This window comes from Parasteatoda tepidariorum, chromosome X2 (genome assembly GCF_043381705.1).
Source record: "Parasteatoda tepidariorum isolate YZ-2023 chromosome X2, CAS_Ptep_4.0, whole genome shotgun sequence".
NCBI lineage: Eukaryota > Metazoa > Arthropoda > Arachnida > Araneae > Theridiidae > Parasteatoda > Parasteatoda tepidariorum.
In genome coordinates this window covers 55,006,664-55,024,376 of record NC_092215.1, presented here as the reverse complement: position 1 = coordinate 55,024,376, position 17,713 = coordinate 55,006,664, and the positions used below count along the sequence as shown (strand labels likewise).

The window sequence follows — 17,713 nt, the reverse complement described above, 5'->3', positions numbered from 1 at the left end:
CGGATGATCAACTAAACAAGGAAAAGTAAGTTCCTCATTATTTCTTTCAAAAACCTATCAATCAGTTTCTGGTTTCCTTGAGAGTCAGTTCAATAAATGTCGTATTCGATCTCTGCAAAAACTCAGAGAAACACAATTTTCTTTCGTTGAAAACCTCTCTTGTTTCGGTGCTTTCATTGAAAAATTTGTATTCAATTAAAAGAAATAAATAAATAAAATAAAAAACAATATAATGAGATCTTTGAAAACCATTTCAACTCTTTTCCACTCGGAAGTTGGTCACGAAAATTTTTTTTTTTTTATTTCGATAAAAAGTTGTGACTATGGTCATATAGTTTCTATTTTTTTTCCAGCCAAATTGAAATATATTTAGTTTTTCCGAAATGGTGGGCCTAAAGGTTTTTTACTTTTTTTTCTTACATTTTTAGGTTCAAAAAGGAAAAGCTAATAATGCAAAATAACATTTAACATGAATTATATCAGTTAGGTATCTTGGAATCTATATAAGAACCTTAATATAACCCAGAATTTGCATAAAAACTAAACCTAGAGTCGATTGTGAATAATGTTGCTTTAATTGTTGAACTGAAGTATGATGTTTTGGCTTTTAGAGCTCAGAAAAGCTAAATATTTTTCAATTTGAGTAAAAACTCTTTTAGTAGCCAGTTTATTATGATACATTGTGAGCCCAAAATATAAAAATATTTAATAACTTTTGTTCAATGATGGGATTTATTGCCGATTATAATTTAGTCCAAACCTTAAATACGCTAGTTTATTAGTGCTGACTATTAATTGACAGACACAAAAACATACTTTCTCTAAATACTTTCTTTCGGATTTTTGACTATCAGAATATGGACGCAATCTGGAAAATATAGTCTCAATAATTTAGTCAGCAGAGTGGTTTATTTCATATTTTTCAGTCAACATCTCGAGAATTTTTAAAGTGATTAAAAAAAATTTGCACACAATTATAAAATTTGTTCTACCAAAGATAGTTTCAAAAATGTAAAAAAAAAATATTTTTTATATATTATTAATATTTTTAATTCTTTAACGAAGGACGAAAAAGTTTTGAATTGTGAGGTAGATAAATTTTTCCACCATTTTAAAATATGTAAATTTTAAATGATGAAATACGGTATTTTATCGAAATCGGTTGAATAGCTTCTGAGTTATGAAATTTAACAAAAAGCGATATTTTTAAAATTCCTTTCTCGAGGTACTATTCGACCCATTTCGTTCAAATTTTATCTTTCGTCATTTAAAATTATGTAGTTTAAAATGATGTAACAATTCAAAATTTTTCGACCCTTATTAATTAAAAAAAAAAAAAAAAACGTTGAAATTTTTTTAACATTGAATTATCTTTGGGAAAACTAAATTTATAATTGATGCAAAAATTTTTCAATTCACTTTAAAGTCTACCCAGATATGGCTAAATACTTGAAATTAACATTAAAAAGGTTCAAACAGTTTTCTTGACGAAACTATTGAGACACTACTGTCCTGATTGTGGCCACCCGCCATATTTTGTCGGTCAACAATCTGTTGGAAAAAAGGTATGTCTATTTCGAAAAAATATGTTTTTGTGTCTGTTTCTTTAACTTAGTTAATAATTGCCCTAATTAATTAGCATATTTGAAGTCACCTCTTTGAATCATTAAGATTGGTACTTAGTTTATGAAAGTTCCATCATTAGAACAAAAGTTTTCTCTATCTTTTTTATTCATAGATTTATTATCGGAGCATTTTGAATAACTTTTGATCTTATGTTCGAATTTTAGTGTATAAAAAGATAATATAAATAGTTCTCTCATAATGCCCGTCATGCACTAAATATAGTGCTGCAGTAAAATATCTGCAGTGGTAAACGATTCGTAAGTGAGAGCCCAATTTCAATCGGATCGTCAGGCATCGGAAAATTTTAGGGTTCGAATCCCGGGGAAGTTCTTTTATTCTCTGTGCTAGCTGTCCTTACTGTGTGAGCAACGCTGACCCACCTAATTTGGTGCCCCTGAAAGAGTGGCCAACAAATCTGCCTTGTGAAATGCCTGAATTGACGAAATGTTAACACGGGTGGACGGGTGGGCATTTGGGGGGGGGGGACATCAGACCTTTTAAAGCAAATACTCTCATTTTAAAATTTCATGTGATATTTATTACATTTTGTCAAAATTGTAATTGTAGATGTTCAAAACACGGTCTTGCACAAAAACTAACTTTTGCATAAAGATAATTGTTATTTTTTATTTAATGCTATCTAAAAATTTATCAAGTATGGCTATTGCATAGCTAACTATGCTAGCTCGCAAATCACATGAAAATACAAATTTCGATGTACAATACGAAAAAAAAAAACTTTTGTTCTACGAGTAATTGGTTTTCGCATACTGAATCTTAATGGAAAATGAAGAGGAAAATATTTCAAACCACCTTAAAAACACCGAAAGTAAAATTAAGGAACAGCACACCTGTCCGAGTTATTAAGACCGTATTATTCCTCTCTTCTATTTGGAGGGTCAAAAAAAGTATGTCAGTTCAGAGAAAGTGCGTTCTGATTTCGGAACGCACTAATTAATCAGCATATTTGACGTCACCCCCTCGAGTCCTATAACGTGATTAAAAAGTTACTGAGTGTTCTTTTTTCTTCTTTTACTAGGCACTGTTTAGATTTACAGTTTCAAAAAAGGGTACGTAGATTGTTATTTCTGGCATTTAGTCAATTTTTAAATTAATTCAACTGGTGAATAAGTTTTTATTCCTTTTTATTACATTTTCATAAATACACTGATGATCAACATCACATTTTGGAACATAGATGTTAATTAGTGCTAATTAAATGTTAGTGTTAATTAAGTATTAGATGTTAATTAGAACAAAATTAGAGTTCGTGGTATTTCAGATTAATTTTTTGAGATCAAATTTTTCTATTACAATTCCTCATGTTTTGAACGGCAGTTCAATATTTGTCTGTTTTTATATTTTTGAAAGATATCTTTGTTTTTACGTAATTAACTCTGAACATACCAACACTTAATGCATACCTATTTCAACCTTAGCCGGTCAATTTGCCGGATTTTTTGTTTCTTGATTGAATGTATGAAATATGGATGTTAGGAAGGAAATAAACTTGAAAAACTTTATTATAATTAAACTAAAGTGTATATTGCCAATTTTTATGTATTGCAAACACAAAGAATAAGAATTTTTAATTCGATGCTCAACGCATTCTTTTTTTTACATATACACGTTGTTTCCATTTAACATTTTCCGAAAACATATTTCTTCTAATTATTATTATTTCTATAATTCTTATAATTCTTCTTATAATTAATATTATTTCTCTTAAGAACTTGTGCTGTCTTGATCGTTTCGACATTTTTCTGGGTAAAAACTAACAGTTAGAAATGTAGTGCAGATATCAAAATAAAATATATAAGGTACTTACCACAACGTTTAGTTTTTGTCACTTTTTCTTACACAAAAATGCCAATCTAAAATTTTAGGTACTTTCTTGAAATTTGAATTCACAGTTATTCTGATTGAACTAACTACGCAAGAGTGCAACTAATCGAATGCAATACGTTGAACACGCATTACATCGTAATTTCTGATCCGATAACCTTTTTAAGCAATAAATTGTTCTTCTGGTCAAAAGACCGATTGTGGTAGAAATAGGTATATGACAAGTATTATTCCAAACAAACCCAATACAACAAAATAATAAAATATTAACTGTATATAATTGTTAGAAAAAGTCATGACTCAAATGTGCAAAAACGATAAGATAAGCGCATTTTCGATGCAAAAGTTCTTAAACGGTGATTCGACCTGTTATGATATGTTTAGTGTTAACGTTACAAAATCTTTTTAATATTATCCAATTCAGTTTTCATTAAGTTAAATTGTAACAAAATTAAATTTAAAGAATTCTAAAAGCAGCGAAATGTGTTGTTTTAAATTACTTGCACCAAACCACAAATCTCATAATTTTATTGCTTGACATTTTTGAGAAGAAAAAAAAGCACTATTTCTCTTTATCTGGTAAAATGACCCTTTATTTTTAATCTTTACTGAAAAGTGCTTTTTTAATGCTTTTTCATAAGCTTATTATAAAATAGTTTCCAGTGAACTCTTTTTAGGACGAGTAAATGTATTTTTTTAGTGTGTTGTAGTAGTATTGTTGAAAATAATGATTGCACATAATTTGCTTTATTAACCAACTAAATATGTTGAGTTTCTCTGTAACATAGCGAATTCTTTTCGAAATTTTTAATTGAAACGTTAAATACCATTCAAAATATTCTTTATGTAACGAAGTATTGCCTACCCATAACGAATTTTTCTTATATTTTCGTCATTTTTTTAATTGTTTATCTTTTGAAGAAATTTCAGTTAGATTGTGTTTTCGAAAATAGGATAATTTTTTAGGGTCCTTTAAAAAAAAAAAATATTAAATAATTACCATTTATTGGATTGGGTAGAAAGTGAACAATCTGTGCAGAGAATAGTAATTGCTTGAAGTAATCTCCGACCTTGGTAGATTTGTGGTCACGAAATACCTGTCCACTTTGAAATCAACATTCCAACCCTTTTTGTCTCTTTTGGCGGTGGCATTTCTGATCTCACTTTTTCTGTTTGTATTCGAGTGTCTCGATCCGGGTATGTTCTACGCAATTTTAGAAGTAAGTTCATCTTTAGTAAATTCATTACCTTGTAACATAACGTACGTAACGTAACGTACTTGATACGTAAGTTCATTACCTTGTAAAATCCAAGTTTCCTCACAATATTTCTAACTTCAAAAAATGAACGCTTTTTCTCTTGAAAAAATATGTTGCGATTTGAAATGATCTTGAATTATGTAATTTAAGGAAGGTATTTTTAAATACACATTTCTAACTGTTGTTTTTAAGTAATATAGATTTGCAGTATTATTAAATATAGTATTATTTTTGTAAACATTAATGATTCTTTTTTTTTTTTTTTTGTATTATACTTGTGCAGTGTTAGATATCTTTTTTTAGAAAAATTCAGAAATTTATCTTGTTAAATCAAGGTTTCCTCACAAGATTTTTAATTTTAAAAAATTAACGCTTTTTTTCCTTGAAAAAATAAGTTGCGATTTTTATTGATCTTGACTTATGTTATTGAAGAAAGGTATTTTTAAATACACATTTATAGCTGTTGTTTTTAAGTGATATAGATTTGCAGTATTATTTTTAGTATTATGTTTGTAGTAATATTTTTGTAAACATGAAACGATTTTTTTCTTTTTGTATTATACTTTTGCAATGTTAGATATCTTCTTTTTATTTAAAATTCGGAAACTGCAATTCCTTGATAAATTAATTACTTTTTATCCCTTTGAAAAATCACAAAAATGCGTTCCTATTTTTACAAATTTACGAAACAACTAGCTGAAGGAACCTGATGAACTGAAATTTTAGATTCGCAAAATTATGAGTCAACAATTGTGAATCATTTCACAAAAAGTCTGGAAAGAGTCCTGAGAAAATACACTTTTTTTACTATAGTGACCATCACTGTTGAAATCACTGGATTATAAAATTATTCGTTTCTTGAAATGAAATCTGCAAGAATAAAATCATTAGAAAACTTTCTTACACCATACATTAATAAAATCTTTCAAATTTTTATTCGTTTTAAAAATGAAAAACTGTCTGAATAATTAGAATTTTCTCAACTCTTGAAATCATATAAATAACAAATTTTATTCTGAATAAAAAGATGTGGATTACACTTCTTATGCAAATTAAGATTCAGAAGAAAATTGTTTATAAATTTAGAAATCAGTCAATCTCCATTCACTCAATCATTCTGTAAATTAAATCTATCTTCAATAGATATTTTAAAATGAACATCAAAGAAATAATTTAAAGTTACCATAACTTTTAAATCTTATTGAATTTTGCTTCTTTAAATGTTGCTAATCAAGTAAGAAAATAAATAAATGAAAAAAAAAAATTTAAAAGAAACTAATATTTTAAAACTTTTCTGTACATTAAGAAGTGTATGTCATGCTTAATTGAAATATCAAATGTAAATTCAATAGAAATAAAATGTAAGTGTAGTTATCATTTTAGCTTTTAGAATATTGGTTAAAACTTTCAAACTATTTTTCCTTAAGCCTAGATATTTCGGTTTGAAACCTTATAAAATCAAATGTTGTTATCAAATTGCTGAATAGATAGAGGTTGCTGCAGCTCTCGGACAGTCTATGTGCGATCTTCCAGAACAAAATTAATTGGAGTAATTATTCTATGACTGTTTTTCTGGCAAACAGAGAAGCTTTGAAACAGAATTTAAATGGTTTGACCTTTTTTTTTAAAGAATTATTTATTCATTCTGTTTCTGTTCATTTCAGTTCCTTAAACAATGTAGACATAATAATTTTATATTAAAGACAGAATCTTTATTAATAATTAATATTAATTTAAATTATTCAAAATTTTATCTAGTTAAAACACTGTTTTTACGGGGCTAAAAAATTTTAAAAAACCATGACAAAAATAAACAAATTTTAATGTTTTTATCAGCGGCGCCTTATACTTGTGACCACCGCTGCTCATTAGTTTTTTTAGGAAGCATATTTGTATAAGAATTTTCAGTAATCAGCTCTATGCGTTAAAATTCTTTCTTTTTTCCAAAAAAAAAAAAAAAGATATACATTTTTACTAGTATTAACGTAAATTAATCTACCAATCATGGACATGCTGTTAAACTATAAAATTATGTTCGAAGGGCAGTGAGTGAATAATGTGATGTCATAGACTGTGATTTCTGTGAATAATATCATACATACATAAGAAGGAAAAAAATAGACAGCAATATAGTTGGTTAGCTAGATTTATATGGCAATCTATAGCATAGAAAATAATTTTTATACAGCTATAAATTGTGAAAAAATTGTTAAAATGTTGAAAAGACAATACCGAATATTTGTATCCAACATTTCTCTCGGTAGCTAAAGTTTGTAAAAGTGCTCAGCTATCTTTCTGTATTTAGGACATTTTCTAAAAGATTTAGTTTTTAAATATTGTTCCTGTTATTGTAGGGCAAGAAATTTCTCTTCCATCCAAATTCCAAACGAAAATGTTTGCTCACCACGAATTTGTGGCGTAACTACCACTATATATATTAAATACTAATTTACTAGTATATAAGACATGTTAACTTGATTCTATCTCGAGGTACCTTTTGATAGATGAAGATTGATCCAGACGTGTCACCAATTCAAGGCAAATCAACTGTTTAATGTGGACCATCCATCGATGTTGGCGAGTTCATATCCCGTCCGGGTCACTAGTAAGAGGATATCCACCCTGTCAACCTTCATCTATCTCATATATTAGTGAATTAGTATTTAAAACTTATAGTGGTAGTTACGCCACAAATTCTTTTTAAAAAATGTATTTAAAGAACTTAAGCCATAAATGAATGTAGAAAATTAAAACTGTTTAACAGCACAAAATATTATAGTCTAATTTAGGGATGAATTCCCTCGCTCTGCCAACATAATATCCCTTGTTTATTAAAAAGGGTTTAATTACAGTAAAAGTTTCTATATCCCAAATTCAAGAACTTTTTCTTTGGGAGACCGTGTCAAAAACCTACAGAGAGATTTCAGTCTTCTTGTGGTCTTTGCTCGTGTTTAAATAATATTACTTTTAAAATTTGAAATTAATATTTGTTCACAGCAAACTCAACGGAAAATATGACTGACTAAGCAATATGAGTTTGACTAAGCAATATTTTGCAAGGCAACTCTTACTCCCGAAATATTTGTTAGCGAGCAGGCGACTGGAAATTTTTCAAGCTTTAGTGAATTGGAAAAAAAATAAGGTTAAATAAAATAATGTTCAACTATTGAAATGAAAACAATTTATTGAATAAAATGAGCGTACGAATGTCATGAATCATTACCTCGTATCCGTTATCTTTTCTTCGCTTGAATTCCCTTTTAGTTTATTTATCACCACTAACAACTGAATCACCTCTTCTTACTCTAAAATGAGTGAAAACCTGTCCACTACAGCCGAGGGGCAGGCAACTTCCAATAATTTTTCAAATCATCAATTTTTTTTTTTAAACCACTCTTTTTCTTAAACCAAAAAAATATTTTTGTTTAATGGAAAACAAATAGTTCTAGATAGTTTATACATAATTTAGCGAAATAATTCTATGATGACTGCTTTTATGTAAGTAGTAATTTAAAAAAAAAAGTGGATTATCAAAAAGGCATTTAATGATAATCCACTAGAACATAGGGGCAAGTGCCTCTCATCTCAATATCTTTCCAAACCATCATTTTTTTTTAACCACTCTTTTTCTTTAACCAAAAAAATATTTTTATTTATTGGAAAGCAAACATAGTTCTAGATAGTTTGTATATAATTTAGCTAAATAATTCTAGCGTGATTGCTTTTATGTAAGTGGTATATTAAAATACATTTAATTATTTTTTTTTCAGTCTGTTAGAATTTAACGCGACAATTTCAATGAAACAAAATTCGAGTATTATTGTTATTTCATAATTGTCTAAGCTGTTACTTTTAGTCTCTCTCTCTCTTTATATATATATATATATATATATATATATATATATATATATATATATATATATATATATATATATATATATATATATATATATNATATATATAATATGTAATACAATAAGTAAATACTTTTGTATTAATAAAAGAATTATATTTCATTTTGTTCTATTAAACCAGATTTATTAAATATGACACCGGCAATTTTTGGGGATCATCCCCCATAAATGTATCTTTTCTTTCACATGTTTTATTTCCTAATATCATCACACTCTGCTGTCCAGAGCATCATTAGAAGGGTATAATCATTTGTTTATAATGATAGCGTTAAATATTCTAGTAAATTTCAACCAATAAACTCCATTTCACGACAACTATTTTTAATTACTAATTCATTTTAAATCTGGGATACGATTTTTCAACATATTTCAATAGAATATGTTCTAAACTATTTTATTTGATCATCAAATAACTTGAAAATGTGACTCGAAACACCTAATTTTCTACCACTAAATAAATATTTTAAAGGTCAATACAATTTTTTTTTAATTTACACTTTGTAGGTATCTTTGTTTTCTCCACAAAAAACATCAAAATTTTCTAGAACTGTTAGCTTTTTTGCATTCTTTTATTTCTAATTTTACTTAGTGCTTTATGTAGAATAAACTATGCAACACTTGTCCGTTAGATGGTAAATAGTTTGCAGTAATTTGATGGGTCAGATATACAATCAGGCAAATATTATCTTGGTCTTTTAAATACACTTTAAGCTTAAGCAATCTAAACTTTTGATTAAAACAAAATTCTCATAAAATATGTTTCTTTTTTATTTAATTTAAAAAGCAATATTGTTTGTGTAAAGCAAAGAATTTATCAGTCTTGAAAAAGTTGGCATTTTTTTTATGCAAAAATCGCATCGTATGAAGATTGCTGTCATTGTGTATAGTAGAATAAAATTATGTAGAATAAAATTATGAAGTATAGACTTTAGAGCCTATTTATACTCTTTCAGTTATTCCTATGGTATTAGTCTACAGATGTTTAAATACTTCTATCATTAGTTAAAACTAGATGAATGTAATATCGTTAAACAATCCAGATAAAACTTTTAAATTCCATTTTCACGCTTTTAGCTGATCATTTCATGATAAATTCAAAAATTTACTTTTTTTAACATTATTCTTCAAGATGTTATACAGGAAGAAGATATTCGCTAATCAGGCAAGACACCAACATTAATGTAATCTTTTCTCCAAAGTTATATGAACAGAAATTATTATTACTGCATTTACGTTGTCTTTGTATGGAAACAAGCGAATAACATTATTTTTTGAGAAAAAAAGGGGATTATAAATAAATTGCAATAATTTATTTCATTTATATCAATCACATTTAACTTGTGCTAAGGTTTCTAAAAGTTTCATTTACTAAATGGATAATAGAGTGAAAAATCAATTTAGCCTCTTTTTGTCAATATTTTTAACCGATATAGTAGCTAGTATCTATTTTACTTGAACCATTTTACGAAAAATGTACACATTTTTTCAACATTCTAAAAAATTGATTTTACTGAGTGGATTATCAAAAACACTTGAATCTTTTAGAATATTCATTTTACATATATACACGCCTAACTGGGTTAATAAAGAAAATGGCTGATGCTTTTTATTTTACTACATTTAAATTGAAACAAAACCATTAGTTATCGGTAATAAAAAGTTGTCACTATGGTTACATATTTTTAAATAAAAAATAAATAAACAATCAAATTAAAAACTATTTAACTCTTCTAAAATGAGCTTAAAATGTCTTTTTTGGAGGAGATTCAAAACGTAAATTTTAAATTTTTTTTTTCCAAACGAAAAAAAAAAAACATATAATACTAATTTTATTTTTCAAGTTAAGAAAAAAATCTAAGTTAGGAATGTAAAGTTACGATAAAATAATCATGTATGAATTGTAACATTTCGGGTTTCTCGGAATTTACATGAAGATTTTCATTTAATCCGGAAGCAACTTCATAACCTAATCTAAACTTTGAGTTAAGAGTTGAAAATATTCCCAATTGTTAATGGAATTTAAGGTTTCAATGCAGGTTCTGGAAGACCTAAAAGTTACATTATATATATATATACAGTCCCTGCCAAATTATGAGACGCACTATGAGATTCTACGTAAAATCTTAATTATTAGGTGATACTATACAGCTTTATTGCTTTTACGCGACTGAAACCGGTTTGCACTTGTTTTCGCCCGTGTATCAATCGGTGTAAGTAGACAATATATAATATAAATTCAACGATTGAATAAATTATGCGATATATTATATAAATATAGAAAACTTATTATATCAGGTACTATACAAGTATATATTACAATAATTAGACCAAATTATTAGACGCACTGTAGTTTTTTAATAATGACATGTTTTGCACGAGTTTTAGATGCATTACTTTTATATTTAAACATACATGTAATGGGTTTTCATACCGGAGATTTTTTATATAATTCCTATTTGTATTTATTTTTTGCGTATTGCATTCGAATGTTAACAAATTGATACACGAACGTAAAGAAGTGCAAACTGATTTCAGCCGAGTAAAAACAAAGCTGTATAGCATTATCTGATAATTAAGATGTTACATAGAATCTTATAGTGCGTCTAATAATTTGGTTAGGGGCTTCATATATATATATTTTACTGTTTCTTTACAATTAAATTTTTTTCCGATTGATCTTCACGTTTCTGTCCCTGCTATCCCCCCCAAAAAATATTAGGCCCATTCTGAGAGAGCTAATATTTTTCAATTTAAGTATTAAGAAAAAATTCCCGGTAAATATGCGAGTGCAGTGAAAACTGAAGAGTTTGGTGAATGAAGAATTTGACATTAATCAGGGAAAATAACATAAAGTGGGTGCGTCAATATGGTTAGGTTAAATGTAATGGAATTTTTTTTGCTTTTACTTTAACGTAACTAATGCACATTGCTTTTGAATATGCTTGCATGATCTTTATTTCAAGTTAGCAAGTGGTAAATAAAATGAGGTAAATAATTATTAGGTCCTGCCTTCTAACAAATCTATAATAAAATAGTTCGGATACCACTTTCTTTCTTTCTTATCTTGATTATTATCACACTGAAGATGTCACTTACCTGGTTCTTCTAATTAGCTCTTCACCTTTATGTAAACTTGAAATTTCAAAGAAAGAAAAAAAGGGTTACTTATGAGGTCTCAAAAAGATGGAATTTATAGATTACTAATTAGACTTTCGATATGGATTAGACCTTCGAGAAAGATAGTGAAATGAAATAAATCCTTGAGGAAAATAACCCGTTCGTATAATATATCGCATGGGTAATTCTTTATGCCTCAAGCTATAGATAGTGCGTCGTAAGAAACTTTTTTCTAAACTCTCTTTAGGCATTAAAAAAGTCTCTTACCTAATGAAACAAAAATATCAAATAACCATTATCCCTTTAAAAAAAAAACGAAAGCTTAAAAAAAAGGTTTCAAATAATTGCTATTCTAAGTGTATATAATATGCTTTTACCCTGAAAACTTCATAAACTCGAACACCACTTTCAATTATCGAGGCTAATGTCTACTATCACTGAAAGTAAATAAAATTGCCATTCTAATATTTTGAGATGAAAACTTCACCTTAAGAGCCCTCTAACCTCGCCATCTTGGATTTTAGGTTAAATTTTTAATTTATGTTTCCCTGATNTTTTTTTTTTTTTTTTTTTTTTTTTTTTTTTTTTTGTACTTAACAAACTTTTTATGTTTCAGTATTATTAGACAGCACAACACCTTTCAAAAAAAGGTGGAAAATAATGGGGTTGTTTTATTAAATTAGGAGAAATAACTCGTGATAACTTTTAGAACTTCTATGAATTTTTTTCCTCAAAACTTTAAAACAATATAATGACGCGTTTTGTGGTTTTGAATAAGTATTTTAGAATAACACGTTTCTCAATTTTTAGTTTTTTCAATTTAATTTTATAACAGTTTTAATTGATCTAAAAGAAAGGTGTATGAAAAAGGAGCATTAAAAAGGTGTTTATCAAAAATGTAAAAACAGACAACTGTATACTATTTAACTACCTATCGTAAACTGTTAATTTCAAAATTGTATTGGTAAAATTTTGTCAGAAAAAATTGATGGATTATCTAAAATGCCGCACTCTTTTATTTCACAATTTCAAAAGATACCGCCAATTAGAGTAAGCATCCATCATTAGTTTATTTGTGAAAATAAAATAAAATGGATTAAAAGCATATTTAGAATTTTCCCTCCCGATCTTCATCCCTTCAGCTGAGTTACGTCGAATCACCAAAAATAAATAAAATCGTAATTCTAATAATTTTCCAGGGAACTTCACCATACAATCGATTCCATCCTAAAACTATCTAGACGATGTCGGACAACCACAGAAAGTAATAAAAATTGTAATTCCATTATTTTGAGATGAAAACTTCATCTTAGCACTAGATTGCCCAACAAAGTCAATTTGACTGCCTTTTAATTTCAATTAGAAAAACAATTTCTTAGAATTATAGTATACACAATTTCTTAGAATTTTGTGACTTTTGTACAACGTATAATTTTTTCATTGTTAATATTTACTAATAACTTGTTATATAACTGTAAATAATATATAAAATATTAAAAATTAATTTTAAACAAATTTCTTTACACATTAATTATTCTTTCACAATCCAGTCATTTTGACTGCTTAGTTACGATTTATAATTTTTTTTAAGGAAATCTAATGTAAAACATGTTTAAGAAAGTTTTAAAAGTCATTATGTTTCATTTTAAGGTCATGTTTTATGGTTTTTAATGCTTTTTTTTCTTCACTTTTTTAAGAATTTTTCGATCATCAACCCTAATAATAAGTAAATTGTATGGTGAAATATGAGAATGAAATTCTGAAAGGAATGATTCTTAATAGAAGGGGTGAATTCAGAAAATAAAACCGGTGTTTATCCTAAAATCATAACAAAATATAGAAAAAAAATTTTTTTTTAAATTAAAGCAATTCATACAGATGGGCACTTTTGAGAAAATACTCAGGGGTATTCCGTGTGTAAAGAGCATTTTTCTGTTCTCGTTTAGTACGGATTTTACTGTAGATAACTATGCTTTATAGTATACTAAACTATTAAAAACTTTATTAATATACATATATTTTTACAGCTTCCTCCTCTTTAAGTGAAAATCATGAAGTAAGAAATCTTTACAAAAGTTGCGATGAAAAAGATTTTGGTCGTTCTCCTATTTTTCGCACTTTACCACGTCCCTCGGAAGTTGAACATCTTCGTCATCTAGCGAACGGACCTTCGCCCTCAGCACATATCCCTTGTAGCAATGTAGTCCTTGAAACAGATGGTGACCCTACTTGCACTAGTTCAGAGACTACGCACATCTATTACAAGCCTTTACAGGTAACATTGTTTTTTCTTAATTTTTTATACCCATTCTTCAGTCAGTTTTGTTCTTTTAATACTTTTCTTTTTGGCTTAATTTTTTTTTAAAATCAATTTTCAAAACAGTTCTTTTTAATAATACTAAAAGTAACAAACTATTTTTCCTTTCCTGTAGTTTCTTATGGATACGATACTTTTCTTAACGGATCAATTTAATACCAAAGTGTTTTCAGTCATGATGACTCAGCGGTTAAAGACACCGAGTAGTTACAGGGTTGTCACAGGTGACTAAAATGCAACTATTTTCTGTATGAGGCGACTATGTCAACTTTTTTTTTGCCTGAAAAGGCTAAAAAAAAGCAACTATTTTCAGGAAAAGGCGACTACTAGGAGACTTTTCTGTACTCTTAGCGTTTTTTTTTTATTTTTTTTATAAATCATAGATTGGGTTGAAATCCTGCTGCCCGTGGGATCATCTGAACATACCGATTTTTTTCTTTCTTAAAAACTAAAAAATTTTGAATTAAAAATCGGAGTCATCAATTTTTAACTCGTTCAATTTGCACAGATTCCATTGTAAGTCTAGTTCGTTTCTCGATCACCTAATGCGATATTACGATGCGCAAAGCGAATTTGAGTAATCACTTTTCACAAATATATATATATATGGGGGNTATATATGGGGGGGGTGATCTCGTATTTTTCAAGAAAACTATCAATCTCGTTATTAACAAATTCTAACCCGTTATCTGTTCTAAATCGTTTGATTTTCTTATTAATTGCATTTTCATACATTTCTTTAAATTTACAAAGCATTTCAAAAATATCATTTTTATGCTTCAAATAATAAAAAAAAAGTACATCCCAGAAAAATCATCCACTAGAACTAAAATATATCTTTGAATTGCCAAATGAATCACAATTTATTGGACCTGCTAGGCCCGCATGAATTAACTCTAATATAGAATTACTTTGTGCAATATTAATTGTTGGATGACTCTTATGGGTTACTTTACTTTTGTCACAAGATTCACAATGTCCATACTAAATAATGATTTTAAATAAGCAATTTCCACTTCACAAGTGAACCTAACCAACCAGGGATAGGTGGTATGCTTCAAGGGTGATTTTTTTCTTGCCAAGGATGGCAAGTTTTTTCCATAATAACTGTAGTTCTTTATTAAGTATAGTAAAGCTTTATTTTATATTTAGAATTGAATAGACATGAATTTAAATCAAATATTACTAAATGACCCACTAAATATAAAAGTAAAAATATTATGATAAATAGACACGAAAAACTCAAACACACAAAGTTCGATCAAAGTTAAAGGACCCTTAGTGGAATCTTTGACACTGTTTGCCTTCCACAAGAGAGCCAGTACCTGGATTGAAATTGAACAATTTTAGCTGCAAGTGTCCACAACCCATGGGTCGGAAACCACTGATATACACTATTAAAAATCATGCATTAAATTAACAATTACAAATAGAATACCAATTTGTATAATCAAACACTAAGTATAAATATTCAAACCGACTCTTGAATTATATTTTACTCAGATTTTAAAATTCCATATAAAAGTAAAATGAACAAGAGAATAGTTTTTTTTTTAAAGACTTGATATGAAAATTCTAAATTATTGAAAATTGATTTTCTGACGATTTATTAAATTCAATTTGTTTAAATTTAATCTAAAACTATACTAAACTCAGTGGTACAGCCCATAGAGGGCCAAGGCCTACTGTGCCCATCTAACTTTCTTGACCTTGGGCTCTGGGATGCAGGAGCAAATGTTCCGGTTAGGTGGTCAGCCGAAAGCGGAACCCCTAGTGTTTAGTTCCCATGCATGCTTGGTACTCATTTATCGACCCACTGGTGAAAGGTAATTAAACAAATAAAAATTTTAAGGGTAATTAAATTTAATCAATTCTCATTATAATTATTGCTAAACAATTGTATTGGTTCTCTATAGTTTCTTCCGCTTTGCCCAGTTTTCTCCGATTTTTTCCAGTGTCCTAGAAGAAATAGGTTTCTTTAAGGAAAAAGCCAACCTTGATTCCTGGCAACTGACATAATGTGATGATTGATTTCATTACTCTATATCTCGTTCCATAGAAACCGTGATATCCAACAAAGACCATGATAGACACTTTTCATCATTCATGTTCACACAATGGGGCAAAAAAAATAAAAAAAAAAAATGGATACTGCATACTTCTTGCCTGAGCCAGCATCATTTATGCATTCCACATATTACACGACCCCTTGTGCTTATTTTATAAGCACAATGCGTATAGTTTCATTGTGATAGCTATAGTATCAATCATTTCTATATGAACTGTGATCCTAGTAACTTATTGTTTAAGGTAAATGACTGACTTTTGTAAAGCAAGAATTTCTTTTTTATTTAAAGTTTATTATGTAATGATCTTTTCATCTTTTTATTTTTCATGTATGAATCTTTTCATCTAATTTGGATTTTAATAAAATGATGAAGATGCCATCAAGTGTAGTACCTATTGATGTTAGTGGACAATCCTTCAGCAGAATGGCTAGTTTCAGAAGATCCCTCATTCATGTAAGTTAACTGATATAAAAATGTGCATGCTTAGTAAATAATCTAACTTCAGCAATTTGTCTCATCACTGATAAATATAAAGTAACCTGAATTAGACTGACAGTTTATAAATATTTTTAAGATTAAAACACAGAAAAATCGTGTTTTTCATCTCAAGTTTCTGAAAGATTATACTGCTCCTCTACTATTAAATCACTGTGTGTGTTAATTTCATCCTCCAATTGCAACATGTGATAGCAGCTGATGGTGAACATTTAAAAAAATCATGTTATTTTTAATTGCTTTTCAATGATTTAAAGGTTTACTAACTTCAGCACGATCTGTAGAAAAAATTTTCTCACTAAAATCCGGAATTCTGTAAGGAAAAATATATACCCGAGTATCAAGTTTGCATGCAAAAAAGAACTTAACTGAGTTTTCTATAGACAAAGATAATTCTCTGATAAGGTTCTCAATCGCATGAGACTTTTTTTCACATGCTAAAAAAATTTTAAGAAATCGCAGTCAGTGAGAATGGCCTTTTAACAGTTTTCCAGTTTACATTTTTGAAAACTGCCAGTCTAATTTAGGACAACCTGTATTTTTCTTCTATTAGTATAGTACATTTTACCCTACTTTCATATATTACAAGAGAGCATTTTACCCTACTTTCATATATTACAAGATCTACATCTTGGATTAACTTACTTATCTTTTACATAATTATTTAAATTTAACATTTGAAAGAAAATGCAGATTGAAGTAAGGAAGATATATTTTTACTTTATTTACCTGTTACAAAAGGTTAGTTTGACGCAACGTTCCATGAATTACAATAAACATTAAAATGTTATTTCAACACGTGTTGTTGAAATAACAAAATACATCGTTAATCAATTAATACAGTTAGTAATCAGAGATGAGTGAGCAGGAATCATGAAAGCATATGATTAAGCACATTAGTTATGTGATTTTCACAGAGGCATGTACACGGCAAAAAAAGGAATGAGCCAGAATTCTTTTGTATGTCACTGAAAATATTATTGTCAAACAAATTTGGGTCAATAATATATGCCCAATTTGGTGCCATATGTCAGTGAACCCAACAGGGGAGCAAAGTTTAATCAAAAAAGG

The 17,713-nt window shown here is 28.2% G+C and overlaps 1 protein-coding gene across 2 annotated transcripts in view; it reads left to right on the top strand.

The window, feature by feature from the left end:
• The window catches only part of LOC107441411 (serine-rich adhesin for platelets), a 65,069-nt gene that overhangs the window by 36,838 nt on the left and 10,518 nt on the right, over window positions 1–17,713 (top strand). For both annotated transcript variants that reach the window (XM_016054659.4, XM_016054667.4), the window contains exons 2-3: window positions 13,789–14,036; window positions 16,520–16,600. In XM_016054659.4, coding sequence (XP_015910145.1) covers window positions 13,789–14,036; window positions 16,520–16,600 — 329 coding nt within the window. The remainder of the gene's footprint in view (window positions 1–13,788; window positions 14,037–16,519; window positions 16,601–17,713) is intronic.